The sequence below is a fragment of the Kogia breviceps genome, chromosome 15 (genome assembly GCF_026419965.1).
Source record: "Kogia breviceps isolate mKogBre1 chromosome 15, mKogBre1 haplotype 1, whole genome shotgun sequence".
NCBI classification, from domain to species: Eukaryota; Metazoa; Chordata; class Mammalia; order Artiodactyla; family Physeteridae; genus Kogia; species Kogia breviceps.
This window is the reverse complement of record NC_081324.1, coordinates 64,305,357-64,319,160: the sequence shown is the minus strand read 5'-3', so window position 1 is coordinate 64,319,160 and position 13,804 is coordinate 64,305,357. Positions and strand designations below refer to the sequence as shown.

Sequence of the window (13,804 nt, the reverse complement as noted above, 5' to 3'; positions counted from 1 at the left end):
CTGGCTCTGGCACTTTGAAGCAAGTTCCGTGCCTCAGTCTCCCATCTGTGAAACGGGGATAACACAGTCCCTATCTTGCAGGCTGTTGTGAGGATGAAGTGGGTTACTGTCTCGAAGGGGTTCAGGTCAGTGCCTGGGTTACCACTTCTAGCCAAGGGGTCCCTAACTGGGGCCTACCTGGGCCCCTCCCCCTTCCCTTCCTGAGGTGAAGTGCAAACCCTGAGGACAGACACCATCTCTACGAGGAAGAAGGAGCAGCTTTCACACAGGTCTATGACCTGAAAGTGTTAGTCCCCAAACATCCTTTTACAGGCACCAAGAGAATAACCTGTCCAAGGCCACACAAGCTGCAAGTGGCCCGGGTGCCCGGCCGAGCGGAGTGCACGGACATTTTCCGTGCTTTGTGACAGCAGGGCAACTATGTCTCCAGCTGTAGGTTCAAGCAATGGAATCAGTGACATTTCTGAAGAGCATCACAGAGTCACAGGACAAAGACCACCAAATGCAGGCAGGAAGGAGCCTCGGAGGCCATGTGAGCTGGCGCCCCCACCCCAGGCTCCCAAGATCACTGATCAGGGAACAGCTGCATTAGGGCAGAAACCCATGCTTCCTGCCCAGACCCACTGGCACGTCCACTCAACTAAGTCATTGAAGACACTGTGTCATTGAAAAATCCAAAACAGAATATCTTTTTCTTTAAAATAAAAAATTTTTAAAAAGAAGTATAAAACATTCAAGCAAACAAACAAAAAAACTATGGAAGTTAGTTTCTCCCAGAAGGTCCAGGGTTAGGGTGAGGGCTAGACCCAGAGAGCAGAGGCAAGAACCATGGCATCTGGGCTCTGTGTTGAGCAACAGAATCAAATATTTGTTTCCTCCCCCACAATATAACCATTAACCTGTTGACACGATGATACTTATTCCGTTCATGTAAAGGTCACTATCAGAGGAGACACGCGTGTTTCAGGTGAGCATGTGCTAGCCTATCACTGCTAACATATCTGCCTGCCCTGATGCGCCAGCCCCACAGAGGGTCACCCCATCTTTTTGAGACACTCTGCTGGCAGAACAGGTGCGGAGAGACTGGGACACTCTCCCAGGACCCCACATGCAGGGCCAGGAGTCCAACCCCGGCCCCAGTGACCCTAAAACTGGTGTGCCCCCAACCAAACCCACAAGTCATCGCTCCCCAAAAGCACGACATGTCCCCTATAGATTTCTTCCGTGCATTTATTAAACTCCAAACAACCACCGCCAAGCACACTTACAAGCTCACAGGCATACATACGGATCAGAGAACTGTGGGGCTCAAATATCCCAGAACTCGTTAACTTGAGAGGCCCCCCGGACGTACTCCCTGTCTGCCAAACCTGCTCTCCATGGAGCCCTCCACGGGCCAAGGGCTTCATGCCCCTCGCCCTTCCCTCCAGGCCAACAAAGTGTCCTCGTGGCGCTTCTCAACGCACTGTGCGCGAGTCGACGTCAACCATGACGTCTTTAGAAACTGACCCGTGGGTGCTGGTGTAAATTGTCAGGGTCCCAGCAACCCACAGGCCCTTGAGGGGCTGTGGGTGTCCTGACCGCAGGGAGAGGTGGGAGGGCTCCCAGGGAAAGTGGGAGGCATGAGGCAAGCCCAAGCTCCAACCCTGCAGCACGCTTGGGGAGAGGATGCTGTCCTGGAGCCTTGGGGGAGGGAGGAGGGGACAGGCAGAGGGTGGGGTGGCCCGAGGCGGAACCCCCCCCCCACACATACCCCACGACTATTAGTCTCACTATCAGAGCCAAGAATGATAAGCCAGTTAGCTGCCGGTTCCCATCTGCTTTGGCCAGCTGACACCGGACCCCCAACGGTCCCCAGACTCAAATGACGATTGCCCACAGAAGCAGGGATCGAAAACACTTTGCAGAGATAGGCGAGGGCTCCCCAACCACCCACCGGGCCTTGACGCCCCTGGATCGAGGGGCGCAGCCGGAGGTCAACCCCTCCATGTGCGGGGACACCCACATAAATGCTCGAGACTCGAACGAAGAGGGAGAACTAGAGGCGGAAGCAGGGGCTTAAGCAGAAGGCAGGCTAAGTGGGAGCTCGAGAATCACCAATGAAACAAAGCCAGACACAGGCCTGGCTCAGGTCTGGCAGCTGGGAACGACTGGGCAAGGAAAAGTAACATCCGTAAGGGCCACTTGGGAAGAAGTGGCCGCAGGCTGAGACAGGACAAGACGGACACCGGCCCTTGACTGCGGCGGTGCTGCAGCAGAGACAGGCCTGAGCCATCCCCAACAGAGTACCAAGGGCTGCAGCCCCAAAGCCCAGGCACCAACCAGAGGCCCCAGGCTCACCATGGGGGACTGGGGGTGGAGTTGGAAGCAGCACCGGCGGGCTACAGTCAGAGGCACCTGAGGCGGGCAGGAGCTCAGGGAAAACCTAAGTCAGACCCTCACACCTGAGGAATGGGCAGTAGGGTCCTGGTCAGCTGGCCAGGGGCTCGGCCAAGCATGGAGAAAAAGAGCGAGGCAGCGAAGTCACAGCAAGCACACACCCATGGGGCAGTCGCGGAAGCTCCGAGACGCAGCCACAGCTGCAGGATCCCTGCAGCCTCAGAACAGCACCTTTCAGGGAACTTGCTGCAGGTCTCTGGGCAGCACTAAGCACGAGCACCGCACCTGAGTCCGAGACACCAATGGGCAGGTACTCACCACGGCGATCACAGGGATGAGGACACCCAGGTTCCCCGCGCTGCTGGAGGCCTGGAGGAGAACAGAACTGAGTCACTGATGAGCCCGCACTTCTTTCATTGAAAAGGAAAAAAAAAAAAAAAAAAAGACCTGATACAGTGTCATGAAAACTGAAATTCCTTAATCTACACGAAACAATGAAAAACATATACAAAGAAACATGTATAAAGATGCATAATCTTAACAGCAAAAGAGGGAAACAATTTGAATGTCAAACAGGAGAAGGATTACATAAACCGCAACAACTCTGCACAAACATCACAAGCTGTTACAGAGACGGCACTCTAAAAAGCACTGTCACCTTAAAAAGTGCCCAGATCAAATGTTAAATGTAAGAAAGTATGTTCTCACAAGGTGCCAACTACGTAAAATAAATAGATTTGCATAAAACACCTAGGAGAAAGTCTGTCAAAAGGTTAACAACGATTGTATCTGAGGAGAGATATTTTTACTATTTACAGGTTTCTCTATCTTTTCTATAATGAATACACGTTCTTTCCAAGTCTGGGAAAATTTGGGGGCTACTTAAAAATAACTAAGTAAAAAGTCAGCCACCTGGCCAGACACATGAGGAGCAGCCCGGCTCAGGAAGCCCAGCTGCTCAGTTGACCATGAGGGCAGTGACTGCCTAAGCAGCAGGGCTGCTCCATCTTCAGGGATGAACAGGGTCGGGACAGCTTGCTGAGGCCCTGTGGCCGTGCAGGGGTGGGGACAGAGTCCTAAGCTGGTGTCCCCCCAGCTCTCAATCTCTGTCCTCAGCTCCTGGTGGTCAGTGTGTTGGCCAGTCCCCACCCCACCCCACCCCCCACTGCTGCCCCACAGACACCTGGCCTGTCACTGCAGTAGGGGGTGGGTGCATGGGCAAGCTCAGCTTGGCACCCAGGGAACCCCTACCCCAGCTGAGGAACGAAGCAGGACACCTGAGTGTTGAGCCCGGGAGATGCAGTGAGAGTGGTGGGGGTGGGGTCGGGGGGAGCTGGGCCCTGGAGCCCTCAACAGGGTACAGCCTTGGCCTCCTTGGGCTCCAGGTGCCTCCCCAACACCCTTGAGCCCCCGTCTCCTGTGCACGGGGAGCTGAGCCCCACTCAGGAGACAAGAGGAACAGTGGCCCAGCCTGCTGTGGTGGGGAGCAAGGCAGGGCTGAGCGGGGCAAAGGGTCTCAGGCCCTGTTTGCACCAGCCCCTCCCTCCTAGCTGAGACTTTCACTCGAGGCTGCTGCTCACCCTCTTCCACCTCAGAAAGGCCTTGAGACCACCTGACGCCCCTGTTTCGTTCCCATACCTGTCCCACTAAGCTTGCAGGGGCAGCCCCTTGTCTGTCTGTTCACTCCCGCCAGCACCCTGGGAAGGAACCAGTCCCCCGTACCTGACATCAGCAGGTAAAGGGAGAAAGCACAGGTTTCAAGGTGGTGCCCGGGGCTAAGCCTTACCTTCAGGGCGGGCCCCTTCTCGCTGGCCCTCTCGCTGGCCCGCTTGCCCTCCAGCCCCAGCTGCACAAACAACTCCAGCAGGTTCATGAGCAGCTCGTCCACCAGGTGCTCGTCCTGGATGTTGGCCGCGATGTTGGCCAGGGCATTGATCACAGCCAGCGAGCAGTGCCTGTGGGAGAGAAGTGATGCGGCCACAGTGCGGGCCGCCAGTACTGTGAACGAAGACCCCCAAGGCGAGGGACATGCCACGAGAGGATACCAGCGCTGAAGGAAAGTCAGCTGCTGCAGAAGAGATCCCAACCTCCCCCGAGACAAGTTGGGGGCCCAGGGGCTGTTCAGTTTCCAGGAGCCTGCGCGTTGGGGCATGTTGACAGTCTCGGGACACTCTCTCCAAGTGCCCAGGTGACCACGCAGCTGAGAACGGGCATGTCGCTCCCCGGCACTTCCAGGGGACCCACTTCCCCTCCAGTTAGTCTCCCTTCATCACCACCACCCGGGAAACTCTGACAACACTTCCTCCTCCACCTGGGGCTGAGGTTAGGGTCAGCTCTCACCAGACACTCAGGAAGTGCTCAGTGGTCCTGATGACCTGCCCCGACCCCGTCACCCCACGTAAACCCTGAAATAGGAAGCTGACACTGCACACCAGCAGGGCGGCCGGGCTCTGAGTGCCGGGTCAGCTGGATGCTGCCGCAGCCGGGCTGTGCCAAGTATCTCAGGTCTTTAAGGCCCAGCTTCTTCCTGAGTAAACAAGGATAATAATTCCCTCCTCGCAGGGCGTGGGGGAATCAAACAGTCCCTGTGAAGCACGTAGCAATTGTCTGCCCCCGAAATCACAGAGCAATGGCAGCCGGTACAAAAGGCACCCTTTCCCAGACAAATCTCTACGGGGGAAATGGATGGCAGTGGATGCCTCCTCTGGCAGGAGACCAGCCACTGTGGGTGGCACTGTCAGAAAGTGCTTTAGGAAGGAAATGTGGCAGAAGATGAGGAACTGGTAAGTCCCGTACATGGCACGGGCCAAGCAGCGAGGCAGAGGCAAGGTCAGAGGTCAGAAGGAAAGACAGGGAGGGGAGGGGCGAGGAGGTGCAGGAGCCACTCTGGGAGCAAGATGCAAGGGGAAGAGGTTTTGGTCTGTGTGTCGGTGTCACTGCGGAGACCAGAACAGAGAGACAGGAGAGAGAGGTGAGCTGGCGGCCCCCCAAGGCCACTCCTACATTCCAGTGGCCGGGGCTCCCATGGGAGCAGCAGTGAGAAGGCAGAGAAGCAGCCATTGTGCTGAGAGCTGTCACATGCATACACACGGCCTCATACACCCACACAGCTGGTGAGGAAGTTAAGGCACAGAGAAGGTGAGCATGTCCTGAGGTCACATAGCCACACTCCCACCCCCTCCCCTGGGTGGAGTGGCCAGGAAGGGAGAGGAGAACCTCTGCCCTGCCCACCGCCCTCCTGACTTCATCTGACCAAGTCCATGAGATCTCCAAACACAGGAGGACGCGTCTTGTCCTTGGGGCATCCCTGGGGAGGGTGAGGACTCATGCAAACATCATACACCAAGGATGTCAACGTCTCCTCCCTTGCCCTCTGAATCCACCCTGAGGTGAGCATCTGAGACCGCACAGGTATGCAGCACCAACCAGCAGAAACACTGGAAAACTACTTAACGTGAGGCCTAGGGCTGGCCAGACAGATTGCGGTGCTGCCTCCTGATGGACACCATGCTTACATCCAAGGTGACGACGGGCAGAAGGCTGGTGCTGCTCTGTGAGCACACCGTCACCCGGGGGCACTGTGCCCACTGGGTGAGGAGCTCAGAGATGCTAGCTCAGGGGCAGCCCTGTGCAGGTCATTCCCGCCTGGGTACATGTATTTCTAACATGTAGTGCTTTTGTAAGAAGAGATGTTTATTTAAAAGACAAGTCCCCACATCTCACATTTTCAAAGGATCGAGAGCAACAATGAGGTTGGGAAGACTTACCTGTAGCCGTGGTCCTTGTAATCTTTGGTGGCAGAGTACACAACAGAGCTGGCCTTCACGCTGATCTGCTGGAAGAGATTCCACACCTCCTGGTAAATGTATTGCTGGAAAAGAGTGAGGGACACATGACCACATCTCCTCTGGGAGCGCCCTCCAAGGACACCCAGAGGGGACACACTGGGGACCAGGGACAGTGGGTCCTGAAATAGCATCAAGGCCAGCCCTTCCTAAAGGTTTATGCAAACCTCAACTTAAACACCAAGAGTGGAATAGATTCCATTTCCATTCTATTCTATTAACATCAGCAAGAAAATAGTTTAAACCTCTTTTTCTGGCACCCTTGGAACCATTACACTATCCTCCTTTACTTGGAAAAAAAGTCTCACCATTTGGTGTTAAGAAAGTTGGGAGCATTTAACTCTTCTGCAGGGTAAGTTTAATCTGTATTTTTACATTCCTGGGAATCAAAGAGTTTCCCGAAGCTTGCCCAGGGAGAGTGGGTTCCTAGCCGTGCTTACGTTCCCGGTGATGACCAAGCAGCCAAGCTGGTCGATGATGAGCACATCAAGGGGGGAGGGGGGCTGGCAGAACTTCTGCTGTAGGATCTGCAGGATCGGCTCCATGACCTTTGGGGTGTCCCTCAGGGCCACTGCGATGTGGCCCAAGGCTCGGATGGTGTGGTCCGGAATCAGGTGAGCATCCCTACGGGAGGGAAGGACAGACATGCCCTGGGAATGGTGCTCCAGCACGCAGCAGGGAAATGAAGCTGGAAGCCAGGACCTGGACCCCAGGGTCATCAGTCTCTCAGAGGAAGCGTCCATCTGGCAGTGACAGCCTGGGATCTGCAATCACTAGCACCAGGCGGGAAGACAGAGGTCTTTCCCCCCAGTATCCAGGGTGCACATTCCAAGGTGGGCTTCAGCAGACATTGAGGGACAGACTCAATGCCCAACGTCATTCCGTGATAGAAAGCGGCGCAGAACGCGAACGACAGCAGCCCCATGAGCCTGCACAGGACAGGTTGCCCCCGCCCCCACCCCCAGGACAGGACAGGACGTACTTGTCACTCTCCTGGGAGATATAGAGCCGGTTGGAGAGGCTGGCCAGGAAGGCCTCCACAATCACTGCATCCACAGTCAAGCCAGCCTTCAGGCACCTGAGCAAGGAGGAGGCCAAGCAGAATGAGGCATCAGAATAACCAGATGAGCATTTTGTGTTTGATTTTGGTTGAGTTTTTCCTGTCTCGAGTTTGCAAGGTTTAAAGACCCGCTCTGAATACTCTTTCCCCAGAAATCTGAATGAACATCATTACATAGAATGAATTCAAAGAACAGCTGTAGATTTCACCCTTTGACAAGTATCTCAGTTGAAAATAGTAACTTCATTGTCTTGCCCAGAACGGTCTCCTTCAGGGTGTCATACTCCTGCCAATTCCAATTTAAAATTCCGTTTCTCAACAGAAGTCACAATAGCTGATTTGAAAGACAGATGGTCCCACGGTGGCTGAGGGAATGTTAAAATTACATTATCAAGGTTTTAATAGTATGGAGAAATGCTTATGCTCTAGAGAAGGGAAAATCTAACAGCCCTGAGGAACATGGAATCTTACAGGCATCTCTCACTCCCCACACATTTGGCTCCCAGGCCACAAAGTCAGAGAAGACAGTCTGACAGAGTAGCTGGGCTCCAGCCTGATAGCCCCAAGAGCGAGGCACCAGGACTCAGACAAGGAGAGGTACGTCTCCTGCAAATCAGAATGTATCTGGTCCCCAAGCGTGGACAGCAAGAGTTCACACAGATAGAGGTGGTGCCGAAGGGACACTCGGGCACATAAAACCTCTCATTTATACCAAAAATCACACGGAAAACAAGATGAAACAGGACCACATGTCATCACTCTGGATGATGGGCTAAGGGATAATTCTTTTCTGTCTACTTTTCTACACATCACAGATTTTCTCTGTTTTTTACTACGTTTATGATCAGGAAAAGAAAGGCAGAAAATTTTTTTTTTCTTTAACATGTAGCAATCTCCCTTTTCGGATCCAGTGCAGGTTTAGAAGCTTCCCTGAACAATAATGTCTCTGGCTCTGCCTGACACCCCGCCCCTGTCCTCCCCACCCCCCGAGACCGCCCACCTGCAGACGTTGTCGATGGCAATGTCCCGCAGCTGCTCATACATGGATGGCTGGCTCTTCTTCCCCGACGCCACGTTCAGGGTCGACTCGGAATGCTCATTGGTTACGCTGATTTTTATATCATTGCCAGCAACTGGAAGTAAAAATTCAAATATGTATCTGGTTATGCCTGTCACTTTCCATACCTGTGTTTGAAATTCAAAACCAAAATCAAATGTAATTATCTTTAGCTATAAAAACAATCACTTTACAAAGACTTCACCAAGCATTTCAGAATCCAAAGTGTCAGAGAACAGAAAGGATGAAACAAATGTTTAAATCAAGGAAGCACACTTAGGTTACAAAGCAATGAATACATAAAACAGCAACGTCTTAAGAAATGATTCAGAAGTCCTGGCCCCTAGGAGCTCTGCCCCAGCAGAAAGGCAAGGGCATGGCCTGAGGGCATCCAGCTCATGGGCAGGAAGGCGGGAAGGGTGGGCAAGTGTGAGAGCAGGGCCCTCAGAGTCTCTCCACCTGAAGGGAGAGGACAAAATGCCCACCTTGGTGGGACTGGGGGCAGCATGGTGATACCACTTCAGCGCCCGAGTGCACAGCAGGGTACTTAATTAACATCAGTCATCAGACGTGTTCTGGGCCTGTGGCAGGGGAGAGGACAGAGCTCCAGGCCCGGCGTCGGGACATGGGACGCACACTGCAGGATGCCCCAGAGAGAGCAAGTGCCAAAAAGAGCAGGCCTGGAGCTGGGCTGTGGCAGCAGGAGGGAGGCCTGGCACCCCAGGGAGTTGTGCAGGGGAAGCCTTGGGGGGAAAAGGTGGAGGAGCAGCCCAGGAATGGCGGCCTCTCGGCCAGTTACCTGTGTGGTACTGACTGTGGCACTTGTACAACTTCACCAGCACGGGGGACGGGACAACCAGGAAGTCCCGCAGGGATGGCGTCACCGAGTGCACCACCACCGGGAACCTCTCGCACAGGCGGCCCAGGCCCTGCAACGCACAGCGGGCCATCAGGGCTGCGGGGGAGGTGCCCACCCACTCAGACACCAAGTCAATCAGACTTCCAAGGGCCATCTGGCCATGGGGCACAAAGATAGAAAGGGAGTGGTCGGGACTCTCTCCACCCAAAGGCGAGATTCACTGTTAAAAGTGTGTCCATCTCTTTTGGAAGAAACTTAGGGGAGAAAGGGCACCAAGCATTACTTTTACACAACGGCAGATATGAAGTCAGTGGGGTTGGGACAAGGTCAGAGTCTCGGCACAGCAGGCTGGCATCCGAGGCCTTGGGAACGCCTGGCAGATGCAGGGCAGCCTCCACAACACAAGACGTGGCTGTGCCTGGAACCCGCTCGCAGAAAGCCTGCTGGCCATCAGCAGCAGCCTCCCAGCACTGAACTTGTCCACAGCAGACTCTAGTTCAAGTTCCTAGAGGCAGCAGCTCAGACCTCGCTGCTGGTGCCAGCCACAGCCTGGCCACGGCAAGAAGGCCCTGCTGATGGGTGTCAGCACCGCGCCCCCAACCACCCTCACCAGGGCCCGTGAGACTGACCTGCAGACAGCAGATGAGCAAGGGCAGGTGAGCAATGATGACCTTGCTGGATGTCTTGGACTGCAGCTTCTCAGACAGCTTGATGCACAGATTCTCTGCACCTAAGTTCAGAACAGAGGAGGGTACGGACCTTTAGTAAAGGTCAATGGTCACAAAGACTCCTTCACCAGTCAAAAAAGAATGTGACTAAACCCTGGGCTCACTAACTCTGAGAAGCGGCTCCACCACAAAGTGTCGGAGGCGGGTGTCCCTGCTCCTTTCCTGCTGCTGTGACGACACCATCCTGTGGGGTAGGCTATCCCTCCGCTGCCAGCCCCAACCCTGTCCCGTGTCCTGAGCGTGGCTCCCCCAAAACCCCCACCTTCCTGGACCAGCACCATCTTCCCCCCTGAGCCCCCTCCTCTCCTCATAAGCGGAGGATGCGCCAGGCGGTGGCACGGGGAACCCACCCTGCTCGTCCTTCACAGCCCACACCATGAGGTCCACGCAGGCGGCACTGGCCTGGCAGCGCAGCTTCAGGGGGCTCAGCTCGCTGTGGGTCCGGTCTACGTCGTGCAGGATCTTCTGGAGCTCCCCCTGGCTGGTGTTGAACTGCTCCAGCACGAAGTCATGGACCTCCTTCACAAAGGAGGTGGGCAGGTCTGCAGGAGGGACAGCAGGCACAGATTCAGGCTGTGAATAGCCGTGGTCTTTCCCTTGCAACAGATACCCAGGGAAAGGGCGCTGCTGCTGGCTACCATGCTTCCAGGAAGGCCAGCTGGGACGAGCCAGGATGGGCACGCACGCCAGCCCTTCACACATGCTACCTGACACTTGGAATGGTCACCTCCCAGCGAAATGCGAGCCATGTTTTGTTTTAAGCTGTCAATACACTCAAACCTGAACATGAGACACAACCTGGGGAGTGCCATCACCAGAACTGGTCCGATTAACGAAAAGTACTCCTGTGATAGTTTCTAAAAAAGGCGTCAGTTATCAGATGTGGGAAAGCTGGATGCAGCCCGAGGAGGACCCCCTGCACAGGAAGGCACCCAGTCTGCAGCCTCTCCCAGCTCTCGTCCTCGGGACTGGACAGTGAAGGAGACCCGAGAGACGACACAGGCACAGGGCAGACTGGCCGAGAAAGCCAGCAGCAGCCTGGCTAGGGGAGGCCGCAGGCTCCGGGGTCAGGCCGAGCAGCCAGCACCTGCCGATTTTCGGGAACCTAGCCCTCATGGTGGCCCCAACCAGGCGCAGGTCCCAGCAGCGCTTTGAATCAGATCAGGAAAACAGCTAAGGAGATTATGGGACACCCACAGGACACCATGTGGTCATCAAAGCTTTTGTTTATGAAGCACATCCAGCAACTTAAGGGAAGAGCCTAGGAAAACTGTGTTTAAAACACACAAGAGAGCGTGCGTGGAAGGAACTGCTAATTCCGTGTGTGAGCTCCGCTACTGACAAATTATTCTGAGTTGTAAGATCACGACTGCCTCGTTTTCTTTTTTTTAATGTTTTGAAACATGTGAGGCAGACACATTAGACTGTATGCCTGACCAGGGGATCAGGACGACCCCACACATCCATGTCAGACATCAGCCGAGGAGACATACCCACCAAAGAGGCTGCGCTGCTGGCAGCACCGGGGGCAGGACGACAGGTGCATGTCCCTCATCGCCTGCTTCTCCCGGGAATGTGTCCACGTTCCTTGCGGACGCTGTGAAGCGGCCTTGGCACAAGGGCAGGACCCCACTCTCACCTTTCATGTAGTACAGAGTGTCCCGCAGCATCTTGAATGTGGCCACATAGAGGGGGTCGCTGAACGCGCTGTAGTAGAGGTCGGCACTGGGGTTGGCCTGCGGGTAGAGGCATGGGACGCGTGACTGGCACCGCCGGTCACTGCAGTGACTCCCTCCTCCCTCCTACGCTCACACTGCCCAGAGACGCCTACGGGGAGCAGCCCTGGGCCCCTGGAGGACGGACCACCTCCTCTCACTGAGGGCTCACGCTCTCCGGGCATCTTTGAACAAGGAGAGTGGGGGTGCAGGAGCCACAGGGCCACAAGACCACATTGCACCCTGTCCCCCTCAGTGATAGAAATGACAGCTGGGGCACCTTCGGATTCAGCCTACGTTTTCTAACTAAAATTCACTTTAAATTTTCTTTAGCAATCTCATCTAAAAGGTGATACTAGTTTTCTTCTGTGGAAAAAAATTCATCTGAGGTCTAGTGAGTTGAGTAAGATACTGTTAATTTTTCTGCACACTCAGTCTAGTGCAATGGAAAGGCACGATTTACAAAAATTCTGACACAGGTAAGCACAGGGAAGGTGGATGCGGAGGCAAATCCACAGCAGAAAGGGGCCTGCGGGGCGAGGCTTGTGGAGGCCATGTCCCATGAGCACCGGTGCCATCAGAGGGCGCTGTGCGAATGGCCCTACAGGCACAGTCCTCATGACTCCCTGCAGGGCAGACGTGACACTGGCTGAGGTTAAGGTGACCAGGGGTCCCACCCCAGAGCCAGGAGGGAGGAACCCGGGCAGTGCAGCCCGGCTCCAGGGCCCCAGAGCTGTGTGATGAAGGCCCAGCCAGCCTCCATCTCCCTGGCTGACAGCGGGTATGCCATGGGTTCAAGGAGAGGGAGTCACATCTGGCACATGATAAGCACGGTCACTGCCAGTGAAGGTGAATGAGGAGGAGGATTATCCTGCAGTGACTTGGGTTAGAGCTTTTTTTTAGCCACAAAACCATTTCTTCAAATGGACATTTACACTAAAGTCCAAATTATGAAACAAAATATGAGAAACTGCTCTGTTCTGCAGGAAGAAGGGCCTCAGAGCCCCATGTTCCTGGAATTCCTCTCCCCTCAGGACCCAAGCCAGCTCTTCACCACAGATGGCACTCAGACCCAACACATCTGGCTGCTGTGCCTGCCAGCCCAGCTCCAGCCCTGGCCTCCTGGTCTGCCCAGGGTCACACGACCCCACACCGACAAAGGACACCAGGACACCTCTGAGAGCAAGCACAGTGAGAGCTCAGGCCCACGGGCAGGAGGGCTGCAGACCAGCTGGCAAGTGACCGGCCACACACCTAATGCCTGCAGATAGTGGGGTGGAGAGCGTGCAGGGCAGGAGCTGCGGCCTGCAGCACAGGGAGGTCCCTGGTGGTTCCCTTCCCGCTTCATAATTGAGCCCGGTGGTGCCAGGCGCTGCATGTCGGATGAGAGAAAGAACGCCAGGCTTAACAAGGAATCTGAGCCCAGCACATGGCCACAGCAGTCATCAGCCTGGAAATCAGTGATCTCTATGGACCCTGACAAAAGGGGGCTGACCCAAATGTTCCCAGGGACTTTGAGGCCTCCCAGCAGCGACATTTAATGATTTTATAAATAAAGCTGTGGGCCTTGGTTCTGAACATGCTCAAGACAGAAGATGCCTGAGTACACACCCCTCACACTCACAAGCCAGGGCCTGCAGTGCCTGGACTGATGAGGGGCGCGTACTGAGCCTTGGCAGTGGCTCTGCAGGCGCCATTGGGGCAAGGACCACAATGGAGCAGAGTCGGGTCCCAGGCCGCAATCCAGCTCCCATGCTGACCATGGGACGCAGGTACCAGTTAGTCCTCCCCGAACCTCTGCTTTCACCTGTGAAGTAGAGACCCTGACCGCTGCTCAGGGGCCAAGACGGGGCACCGTTAGGGGACACATCTAAAGGAGCCAGGCACAGGGCGAGCCCTTGGGTGGCAGGTGTGCTGTCGTCACTGGAACGTACGCTGAAGTCTCAGGGCGAGCCTCTCACTCACTCCAGTGGCCCCACCTCACCCACTGCAAACCCTCCCCACTCCCCCAACACAGGTGTGCCCGGCAGGTGATCTCAGCATGATGCCCTCAGAGGGACGCACCTCCATCACGCTGGCTACGACTGCATCCAGGGACTTGAGAACAGGCTCCTCAACGATCTTCTTCACCTGCAAGGGAAACGAGACGTCGTGAGCACCT

The 13,804-nt window shown here is 55.2% G+C and overlaps 1 protein-coding gene across 10 annotated transcripts in view; it reads right to left on the bottom strand.

The window, feature by feature from the left end:
• PI4KA (phosphatidylinositol 4-kinase alpha) overlaps positions 1–13,804 on the bottom strand; it is a 94,274-nt gene that overhangs the window by 44,361 nt on the left and 36,109 nt on the right. For all 10 annotated transcript variants that reach the window (XR_010836999.1, XM_067015657.1, XM_067015653.1 and 7 more), the window contains 11 exons: positions 13,708–13,773; positions 11,568–11,664; positions 10,279–10,470; positions 9,830–9,930; positions 9,141–9,270; positions 8,285–8,417; positions 7,207–7,302; positions 6,665–6,848; positions 6,147–6,250; positions 4,166–4,334; positions 2,698–2,748 (listed from right to left, as the gene is read on the bottom strand). Coding sequence is in view for 9 of the 10 variants with exons in the window: in XM_067015657.1 (XP_066871758.1) it covers positions 2,698–2,748; positions 4,166–4,334; positions 6,147–6,250; positions 6,665–6,848; positions 7,207–7,302; positions 8,285–8,417; positions 9,141–9,270; positions 9,830–9,930; positions 10,279–10,470; positions 11,568–11,664; positions 13,708–13,773 (1,323 nt within the window). In the remaining variant the exon portion in view is untranslated. The remainder of the gene's footprint in view (positions 1–2,697; positions 2,749–4,165; positions 4,335–6,146; positions 6,251–6,664; positions 6,849–7,206; positions 7,303–8,284; positions 8,418–9,140; positions 9,271–9,829; positions 9,931–10,278; positions 10,471–11,567; positions 11,665–13,707; positions 13,774–13,804) is intronic.